This window comes from Mobula birostris, chromosome 7, assembly GCF_030028105.1.
Source record: "Mobula birostris isolate sMobBir1 chromosome 7, sMobBir1.hap1, whole genome shotgun sequence".
Lineage (NCBI taxonomy): Eukaryota > Metazoa > Chordata > Chondrichthyes > Myliobatiformes > Myliobatidae > Mobula > Mobula birostris.
In genome coordinates, this window is record NC_092376.1 from 58,462,629 (window position 1) to 58,473,966 (window position 11,338).

The following is an 11,338-nucleotide window of genomic DNA, read 5'->3' on the forward strand; positions in this document are numbered from 1 at the left end:
CTACTATCACAACCTTACGTTTCTTGCAACAGTCTAAGATCTCACTACAAATTTGATCCTCTAAGTCCTGCTGACTATTGGGTGGTCTATGATATAATCCCATTAAGGTAGTCATCCCTTTCTTATTTCTCAGTTCCACTCATATAGCCTCAGTAGACAAGCTCTCCAGCTTGTCGTGACAGAGCATTGCCGTGACATTTTCCCTGACTGGTATTCCCGCCATCCCCCCTTTAATCTCTCCTGCTTTATCATATCTAAAACAACAGAACCCTGGAATGTGGAGCTGCTGGTCCTGCCCCTCCTGTAAGCAAGTCTCACAAACAGCTACAAAGTCACAACTCCACATGCCAATCCATGCCCTAAGCTCATCCACCTTTCCTATAATACTTCTTGCATTGAAATATACACAACTCAAACTTTAGTCCCACTACGCTCAACCTTTCGATTCCTAACTTTGTGTGCAGACTTAACCACCATCTTTCTCCACAAGCACTCCACTATCTGCTCTGGCGGTCCTGTTCCCATCTCCCTGCAGCACCAGTTTAAACCCACCCATGCAACATTAACTTTTCCACTGAGGAATTAGTCCCCCTCCAGATCAAAGCAAACCATCCCTTTTGTACAGGTCCCACCTTCACTGGAAGAAAACCCAATCATCCAAATATCTGAAGCCCTCCCTCTTGCACCTTTTCTTTAGCCACATGTTAAACTGTATTATCTTCCTATTTCTGGCCTCACAAGTACGTAGCACAGGTAGCAATCCTGAGATCACAACCCTGGAGGTCCTGTCCTTTAACTAGGCACTTAATTCCCTGAGCTCACTTGCAGGACCTTGTCACCCTTTCTGTCCATATCATTGTTACTGACATGGACAACAACTTCCAGCTGCTCACCCTCCCACTTAAGATTGCTGTGAACCCAATCAAAGAAGTCCCTGACCCTGGCACCCTGATCCTGAAACTAAAAAGTTATTATACAAGCTATTTAAGACTCTGGTCAATGATATGTGTTTATATTAAAAATAATCACTGCAGATATTGGAAATCTGAAATAAAATCAGAAAGTGCTGTTTCAGCTCAAAGACTCAAAATGATAGCTCTGTTTCTCTTCCCACAGATGTGGCATGCCCTGCTGAGTATTAACAACATGTTCTGTTTTTATTTTTATTGTGTTTTAAGGTTTGTCTTGAAGGAGACCAGTGCTGGGAAAGTTTGGAAAGAAAGTTTGTTACTTGGGGCCTAGATGCCTGAAGACACTATTGAGTTACTGAGCAATGCATAGAAAACATCACATTGAAGGTAGAGGGATAGAGAGGGGCTTGGCCATAAATAGATTTTAAAACTCTAACAGACAGGGAAAAAATTGGGCCAGCATGTGCAGAATACGCCACTGCAGCTAAGGGTTCTTCAACTGCACATAACATTTACCTTCTACCATCAGAAAGGCAAGTGCAGCAGCAGCTGCACACAGATTCCCCGGCAAATCAAATACCATCCTTACTTTTATATAAAGTATCCGCTTCATACAGTCTTGGAACCATTTCCTTATTATCAGTGTGGGAGTGCCATCAACCCAAGCATTGCAGCATTCAAGAAGGCTGCTTATCACCACCTTCCCAACGGAAGGAAATGCTGATTATATCAGCAACTCAATGAATGAACAGGAAAAATACCCCAATATCATTAGTCTTATCTAGTGTGGTAACCTCATATCTGTTTATCTCTTGTATGGTTACTTTCAATGACTCATTTAAAACTCTAATACTGAGTTTTCCCTATATGAAAAGCAAACGTAAACTGCAGAAGCTGGAAATCAAATTCAAGAATAGAACATTCTGGTAGTACCCTGCAGGAGAGAGGGAAACAGTAAAATGATTGGAGGGGCCACCTTTCCATTTTTCATTAACTATCTGCTCTCAGAAATCAAGATTAAGAAACATAATCTACTTTCAAAACTCTGTTGAACTCTGCGCAATTGTATTGAGATTTTGAAAGTGTGCTTTCGCCAGGAACCGAATAATTGATAGTCATTTCCCTCTGTCAGTATGGCATAGAAAACTATCATAAGGTTCATCCATCACTTTCTTGAATAGCATGATAACATTTTCTTTTCAAGGGGACTATTCTATACCATTCAGAATTATTTCCTACAGCACCTATCCAGTAAACTGTTAGATCCAAGTGATTAACTGGCTTTTTGTTCATTAATATCTGCATTACATTCCCTCACTAGCAAGCAATTTCAGCATAAGTAAGTTCTTCTCTTTAACTAAACTTCTGTTTCTCTGCAATTTCTGGGACTTTTTGTTTGGTATATTTTCCACCATAAAGAAGTGTTTGTCTCTTCTTTCTGTTGTTTCCTCACTTCTCCCTTATTTTCTGCTGTCTCTGCAAAGAACACATAGTTGTATCGGTTTCCTCTAGCATAACCAGAGAAAGTTTTACTTTCAGTTATTCTGTCTCTTACTAATTGATTCTCCTGTTCTGTTCTTCTCTCTACCAATTACATGGAGCGTTTTTACTGAATTCTGAACTGATTTAATTTTCAAGCTTACTTTACATTTTGACAAAGACGACGAAATAAGACCATAAGATATAAGTGCAGAATTCGGCCATTCGGCCCATCAAGTCTGCTCCACCAAGTCATCATAGCTGATCCATTTTTCTTCTCAGCCTTAATCTGCTGCCTTCCCCCCCCCATATCCATTCATGCCCTGACCAATCAAAAATACATCAACCTCTGCCTTAAATATACAAAGACTTGGCCTCCACAGCTGCCTGTAGCAATGAATTCCACAGATTCACCACTCTTTGGCGAACGAAACTCCTCCACACCTCTGTTCTAAAAGGACAACCCTCTATTCTGAGGTTGTATCCTCTGGTCTTAAACTCTCCCACATTAGGAAACATCCTCTTCACGTCCACTTTATCAAGGCCTTTCAATGTATGTGTTAGTTCCTTTCAGACTAGTATTTCTGTGTGATAATACTTCAGAACACAATTTATATTCATTGTGAATTACAACTTATTTCTTTAAGTGTTTCACACAGATTATGTCCTGCATAACTTACTTTCAGTAATGTATTTATTTCTCATTTCAGCTGTGGTGAATAGTAGAAAAATCATCCAAGGCATCATGACCATCCTGAAAATCCTGAAATTCAGATTAAAATCATGAGAACATAGTTTGCCTTAATGCAGTAAAAGACACGGACAAAGAAAAGAATGGTGCAGCTGGTAGAGTTGCTGCCTCATTCCCAACCTTGGGTGCTCTCTATGTGGAGTTTACACATGCTATTTGTGACCATGTAGGTTTCCTTTGGGTGCCCCAGTTTCCTTCCACAGCCCAAAGAGGTGCACATTGATAGGGTAATTGGCCATTGTAAATAGCTCCTGGTGTGTCAATGAATGGTAGAATCTGGGGAGCATTGATGAGATAATAATAAATGAAATTAATGTAGAAATAGCATAATTGGGTAGTTAATGGTTGGGGCAGAACTAGTTGTCTACTGGACCAAATTGTCTACTTTTGCATTGTATCTCTCATTGGCTCCAGAACCTGAAGCAGAAATAAGTCTTCCTTCAAACTCTAGGGGCTGATACATTTACCTGATCAAAACCTAATACTGGCAAATAAATGGTATTAAAAAGATTTTCAAGAGCAATAATAGAACTAAACATTTACAACCATCAGAAGAGGCTTAACATCCCAAAGCGCTCTTCATCAGAATGACAGAGTCGGTGAAAAGAAAAGCTTTCTTGAATTCCAGCTCAAAATTATACGCTCCTCCATGTGGGTTAACTTGCCTTTGAATACTTTATGCAATCCCTTCTGGTCTGAAGACACTTTTCAATATGCCTCCTGCTAAAACGTTGGGTCATTAACACTAAAAGATAATGGAAACATTCTACTAATGAATACTTCCGCTAACTTATTTTTCATTCACACAAGTAAATCAAAACAACATGCACCCCAAATAATCAATGTGAGTTACTGAGTGTATTAGCCAAAATACACACATTCTGTATAAAAATGTCATGATGGATTATCCTGATATTCCATGTAGAATTGTGACATGAAGATACTTCATAGAGAGATGGTAGTTCTATACTGCTAAAGAAAAATGTTATTCACAATACTGATCAAAAGTCTAATTAAAAAGAAGAATTCCAATGAAAACAAGAGTGGGTGATGGACCTAATAAGAGTGTAAATTAAATGGAAAGATCATAGCTGATGATAAAAGAAGTACAGGAAGGGTGGATCCTCAAAACATCAGATTTAGAAGAACTAACCATTTAGAAGTGGTAGTTGTGGGTCCATTGTTTATTAAGGGGATGAAAAGAAAGCTGTAAGAAACTTAACACAAGCTAGCAAATTTAAATCTGAAGCACTGGGAATCTGGGGTTTCAAGGATGCAGTCACTAGATGAGCTGGGCTTGGAATAAGAAAAAATATGTTCACCATGATTATGTAATAAAATTAAGTTTCTGAGGGTAAAGATTATGAAGCCAATCGGAACAGTTTTGTATCGCTTTACAGTATTTTTATTAGGATATTAAATAAGCAAAACTGATGGCATGATTAAGGTCAGCAAAAGTTAATTTGAAATTAACACCATATTTGCTATGAGTTTTTGCCAATCAACAAAAAACTTCCATTAAAATGTTTCAGAGACAATAAAGATACTGGTATGAACATACTCAACAATTTTTTTTTCTCTATCCCTGACACAGAAGATTTAGACAAAAAAGTAATCTACGTGAAGACAAATCACATGTTTCTGTTGAAACAAAACTGCTGAAGTGAAACAAAATGTTGCTTTCATAATTGTTTGTATCTATGGAAAGTAGAATACAAGGGAAAGAAATTTGTTTTCTCTTGATTGTAATCCATTTTCAGATTTTTTTATTTTAGGGTGGGTTTAGTAACAAAGTTGAGAATGTGAAACAACTTCATTTTTGATTACTGGAGTGGACAGATACAGAACATCGCTTTAGGAAAGCAGCATCCATCATTAAGGATCCCCACCACCCAAGACATGTCCTCTTCACACTGTTACTGTTGGGAAGGAGGTACAGAAGCCTGAAGGCACGCACTCAGCGATTCAGGAACAGCTTCTTCCCCTCTGCCATCTGATTTCTAAATGGACATTGACCCCTTGAATACTACCTCACTACTTTTTTAATTTTTTTTTTGGCACTACTTATTTCATCTTAACTACTTAATAGACATACATACTTACTGTAGTTCAATTTTTTTCTCTGTATTTATTTATCACGTATTTCATTGCATTGCACTGCTGCTGTAAAAGTTAACAAATTTCTTGACATATGCTGGTGATATTAAATCTGATTCTGATTCTCTAATTCTGATTCTGATATGGGGAATAAGTTCCTACTCAAATACTTGTGCTAAATGTGGATTGTATTTTGTTATTGGAATCAAATTACAAAAATGTGATGCAATATACAAGAATACTATATTTCAAACATAGCAAAGACAACTAAAGAGAACTTTATAAAATGCTTTTGGAAATATAAGAAAATGTATGAGCTTTACTGTTTACTCAGCAGTGAAGGTTTGCTATTGTAATCTATCCTACACATTTACACAAAAGATGCCAAAGGGTTTTATTTAATCAAATTAGTATCTTGTCTTCCGTTTCTGACCAAGGAAAACCAATTGATATCAAAAGTTAATCATAAAATGCACATTGCCATTTTTTTCTTACCTCTCATGAAAGTTTTAAATTGATCCCATTTTTGGCTTTGGTTCAGTTTTTCTTAAAAGTGAGATCCAAAGAGGCAGGATGAGTTTTTGTAAAGAGCAGAATCTAAGATTTTTCAGACCACAGCTAGATGTATAATAATCTCACATGCCGGGTGTCCTGGCCTACGTACCTGGAGTGATGGGGTTGGCACTAGTGGTGCTGGGGAGGTGGGTCAGTGGATGGTTTTAGGGGAAATGGCAAAAGGCCTTTCAACTAGCAGTGAACTCAAGGTTGTAAAGAAGTCCCAATGACAAATAATTATTGGATACTTTAAGACAAACACACCCAGTGATTTGTATATACAGTAAATGGTAGGGTGTATGCGGTGTCCAGGGAGGGGTAGCAGGTGGCGGGTTTGCCAGGGGTAGCTCATCTACCTTTGGTCCCCACCCACCACCCAGCTCTCACCTGTGATTCCGAGTAACTGTTTGCATGTGACAGTGACCACGTTCGGAACACCGCTTCAACAGGTGGCTGAAACCAGGGGACCTCCAAACCCGGTGAGATAAGGATATGTCCACCCCAGCTTGCAAAGCCAGTTCTGGCCTTTGGGTCAGTTGAGGTCAACTACAAGATCCAACTGCCAAGAAGGCAGTATTGCACTGCTTTGGGAGAGGGAAGGGCACGACAAGGCACAGAAGGTGTCAGGGCTATCCACAGCAGCTGAGGACGTCTTGGCAATTTTTTGTACCACTGGAGCAAGATTTTTGATGCCGGGAAAGTGGAACAGCCCCAGTGCATCGGTTTTTTCCACTATTAAACTCCTCTCACACAAGTCACGTTACTGTCAGAAAATGACAGACTACCAACACACACACACACACACACAGAGTAAATGGTCCACTTTCAAAAACAGATTGACACATGAACATCTAATGACCACTAGCAGCATGCAGAAGAGCTAGGTTTGGAAATGAATCAATGTGCAAAACTGATTTGACCTCTGTGCTATCTTTTGCTATTTGAACACTCCAGTCTATAATTAAGTGCAAATATAGCACAAGTAGCTACTTTAACAGTAAATACTGTTAAAAAATATAGAGGCAGCTCTATAAAACCACAGCAGCAGAGAAGATTCAGCAGTAAACAATATTTTACTAATAAATTGCAAAATAACAAGCTGTGAAGGGTACAAAACGAGAGAAGACAGATAGCTAACACAACAAGGTAACTGAAGGCTAGGAGCAAGTTGTTGATGGATAAACAAATGGCTGTGGATGAGAGCTGGGTTTAAATAGGGTGCAGGGTGATGAGTCAGAAATGAGTGGTAGTTGGCTCCTGTTAGCTGGTGAAGATTAGGAGGTACCAGCCTGTGCAGACTGGACAATCAATTACATGGTAACTTTAATTACTTTCCTCTTCCAGTGTCTTGGTCTGAAATAATAACTTCCTTCTTGCAATTTGAATCTGTATTGATATCATGTCAAAGGTTAGTTTATGCAAAAAATAATTGTGTTCAGACAATTAATTTAAATCACTGGAGCATAACTCACATAAAATTGTTGCTGTCAACAGAGAAGGAATCCTCTCCTTCAGTTAATTTCAGCACTTGTGAACTCACATATTGAGTGAAAATGCATAGGTCAAATGCAGATATTTTACCAAAGTTAATTTGTGTGAAGACGTTGTTTACCTTGATTTTAAGTCTATGGCATTATATTTAGTGGTTCTATGTTTAATCTTCAACTGATGAAAAACAACTGTAGTGAACCAAGATGACTTACATTAAGAACACAAAAGATATAAATTGGCAAGGCAGCAGAAACCAACCATTTGAAATCATGCGGTCTGTGGTATCACTGTTCCCAGAATAGTGCCTGTGTGTTCACAGCGAAGTCTGAGAAATTGTCCCTTAAAGAGCAGCACTAAGTTTCAACAATTGAAATGTTTATGTCTGGGTTATTCTTCAGATTATTGTAAAGATTTAACATAAGAAATATATATATATTTAATTTTAGAAGATGTTAGGGTTACAGTGGATGGTAACTGTCTGGAATAGAAATGGTACAATTTATTGTTGACTTAAGCCAACAAAGTAGGCATATTTCCTTTCACCAGTAACCAAAGGAGGAGCAACACCCTGTGTTACCACGAGAATATAAGAAATAGGGCCAAAAATGTGCATAAGACCCTCATAACTGTACCACCATTCAGTAAAAATATAGCTAATCCTCCGCTGTGTCCATTTTCTTGTTCAATATCAATGCGCGTGAATTCTATTTGTGCCTAAAACTCTGGCAATCTCAGTTTTCAATATTGTCAACACTCGGTTTCCACGGGCTTTTGGAATACAAAATTTGAAGATGTACAACTTGCCAGGTTCAAATATTTCTTCATCGATGAGTAGATGACCACATATTCTATGCACTCAGATCTTAATTCCTCAGGCTGAGGATGAGATCTGTTGGATTGAATTTACCCTATCAATGCCTTTCAGAATCTTTTATACTTCAACACCAGTGTATTTTTCCTACAATCCCAAATGCTTATCAACTCGACTTCCTCAAACTTTTCATCTGGCCCAACCCTTGAACCCTAGGATAAATCTAGCCAATCTATGCACGAGCTTGTAGCACACCAGGTGCAGCACTATACAAACTCAGCATGGCTAGTTTACATTTGTCCTCGACGCCTCTTGCTCTTGAGACCAACTTGCTATTTGTCTTCCTAACTAGTTGCACTTCCTTTCACAAAACGCCACAGGCAAATAAAATTCCATGCTAATATTTCCTTCATGATCATATCTGCTCTCTTGCCATTATATTGCACGTAACCACTTTATATCCCGTTTGCTTCTTTTTGCCTGTTCCCTTAATCGACAGTATCTTTTCTACTAATGTCGAATTTTAATACCCAGATTTGTAAAATCGGCAACATCAAGGAGTCATTAATGTAAACTGTAAATACATCCCGTACTGACTCGTGCAACACTCCAATAAGTCAGGCGATCTAAAAGCATGTGTTTATTCCCGGTCTCGTGTTGTAACCACAGTGTTAATTGGCAGGCCGGTTCTAAACGTAGTGTATGTCAAATTCCCTGTATGGAGCAATTCAAACCGAGTCCCATTGCCAAGGGCTCCACGAGTGAACACCCGGCCGTGACTTTAACATTTAACAGCGCCTCTCGCAAGGGCAAGATCCTTACCGGTCCAGAAAACAATCCTTTCCAAAATACCTGTCCTCGCATTCGAATGATGCTGGAATGATAGATCACTGAACAAGCAAGATAAATGTACGTTGTGGGGAAAATGGCATCCTTTTCCAGGTCGTGCTTTCTTTGCTGCGGGAGGAGAGCTCTCTGGGTCCTTCCAACAGTTCTTAAACTCCGATTTCCTTTACTGTACCTGCTAGTTTTCTTTGCTTTTTACTCCGAAAAGAAAGCTGATCCGTTCAAATGACGAGTATTTCAGCTGCCCGGCAGGTTCTGGATTTATAGTGGGCGTGGACTGACGCCCGGGGGCAGGCAAGAGCGGTCTTCAGTTCTCTTAAACACAAGAGGTTCTGCAATTGCTGGAAATCAAGAGTAACTTACACAAAATGCTGGGGGGCTGGGCGGGCCACGCAGCATCAATGGAGAAGAATAAGCAGTCGAATTTTTGGGCCGGGACTAAAATTCTCTGGGCGTGATTATTTTACAAATCTGTAGGCAAATCATCGCCATATTTCTATGCCAGAGCACGTCAGCCTGCCTTCTGGATTCTTCCGTCGTTGCAGCGAACAAAAACAATACGTTTCAGTTTTCAAAGAAACTTGTCAGAGCCCAGGAGGACAAGCGTTACCCTGGGTCAATGCTTCTCTCGGCAGGGGGAAAAACACATCTATGCAAAGCGAAAGGATTCTTCCCACAGGCGCTATCCTACCTGCTGAGTATTTCTAGCATCTGCTGTTTTCGCTGCAGTTTTTAGATTTTCGTTCACTTCTTTCCAACATGTAGATTAGGTAGATACTGTACTTAGCAAGTTCTAGCTGCTGGAAGTTCTGATATCTTAGAATGAATTAGTCAGAAGGTCACTATATATACATAAAGGTTGCAGCTATTTTTAAAAGCGCGTCCCTTTTTCTGTGGAAATGTGTGTTTCCGGGTGATAAAATCATGGAGGCGAGAAATAGGAATACTTTGTCTGTGGTTTTAGCACAGGTCTGAGAACGAAAGAATATTTTTGAGGCTTCTCAACAGATCTGCCAAAACTCGTCAAAACTGCGGTTGAGATTATTTCAGCCAGATCGAGGACGGAGCCTGTAAATAAAAAATGACACTTTTTAAAATTTAAAAAAAACACTATCGAATGGCGTTCCTGTGTATCGTGAGTGATTTCATCTCAACATTCTGTATAGTTTCCCTCAGTTCATATTAGTTTTGCTGGTTAATTTCTGTAATAAATCTTGTGTTTTCTTTGAAGTGCTGAAGTCTGTGAATTCTGCTCGAGTTCGCTAGTGACTCCGGCAGTAACTATCCAAACTTCTCTTAAGTGGAACTCGCATCTACCACTTCGGCTGGCAGCGCCCTCCACACTCGCATCGCCTTAGGACGGAAGAAGATTCCCCTTAAATGTTTCATCTTTCACCCTAAACCTATCATCCCCAGGTGACCACCAAATAGAGGAAGGGAGATAGGAAGGTAATCAGAAATTCATAGATAGTCTCTCACTCCAGAACGATATTCCGCTATTAATCTTGAATGTGCCCCTGGAGAATGGAGGCATAGTGAGCTTCAGGGCACTGCGGATGGTACAACTGAACAAAACCAACAGGGCAAGAAGCCGAGATCTGTAATGTTAGGTGGCTGTACGGTGAAGGAAAAATATAGGCACTTCTGTGGGAGTTCATGTTGCCTACTTGGTGTCAGGAACAAGAATGTAGCAGAATTTTTGTAGGGCATTATAAAGGCTATGCTTCCTAATGATACTAACAACAGAGGTAACGTGAACAGAATTTAGGAAGTTAATTAGAAGATTTTAAAAGAAGACCCTCTCAGGCAGCAACCTTTAAATTACATCTGAAGTTATATGCAAGTAAGAACAGGAATAGGAGATGAATGCACAGCTGAAAAGATGATGCTGAAGGGAAATCGTTAGATCTCAAGATCATTGGGAATCTTGAAGGGCAGCCAAGCTGAAAGGTTTTCATCTGAACTGAAAGAGTTAAACATTCTCAAAAAGGAAAGTGGGTAGGAGTGCTGTCGCTCTGGCTGTTGGAAAGGTTGAGCTAATTCTGAAGAGGAAGAAAGGGAGCAGATTATAATGGAAAACAGACAAATATAGGAGAAAAACTGTCACTTCAGTAGGTAATGGACCAGAACAGGAGTGGGATTGTATTAGTGTCACAACCAGGGGTAATTTATTTTCAGTTATTATGTGGATTGTATTTTCTCGATCTAACCTCATGCAATGTCCCTTGGATTGTTAATCTTTCATGTCTAATTGGTGTCTTAGGACCAGCTCTGTTTGTTTTAAATTTCTTTTTTCAGGTGTCTCATTTGAGGTCATGGGGATTTTCTTTTCATGCGGAGCTCTCTTTGTATTTATTACTTATATTCAGTTTGGGGTAATGAAATTAGCATTGTATT

At 39.4% G+C, this 11,338-nt stretch overlaps 1 protein-coding gene across 1 annotated transcript in view; it reads right to left on the bottom strand.

The window, feature by feature from the left end:
• Nucleotides 1-9,181, bottom strand: part of LOC140200228 (interleukin-18 receptor 1-like) — a 48,437-nt gene extending 39,256 nt beyond the window's left edge. Inside the window, exons 1-2 of the mRNA XM_072263233.1 lie at nt 9,117-9,181; nt 3,071-3,153 (exon numbers count right to left, since the gene is read on the bottom strand). Of these exons, the coding sequence (XP_072119334.1) occupies nt 3,071-3,143 (73 nt within the window). The 5' untranslated portion in view covers nt 3,144-3,153; nt 9,117-9,181. The remainder of the gene's footprint in view (nt 1-3,070; nt 3,154-9,116) is intronic.
• Nucleotides 9,182-11,338: the final 2,157 nt, after the last annotated feature.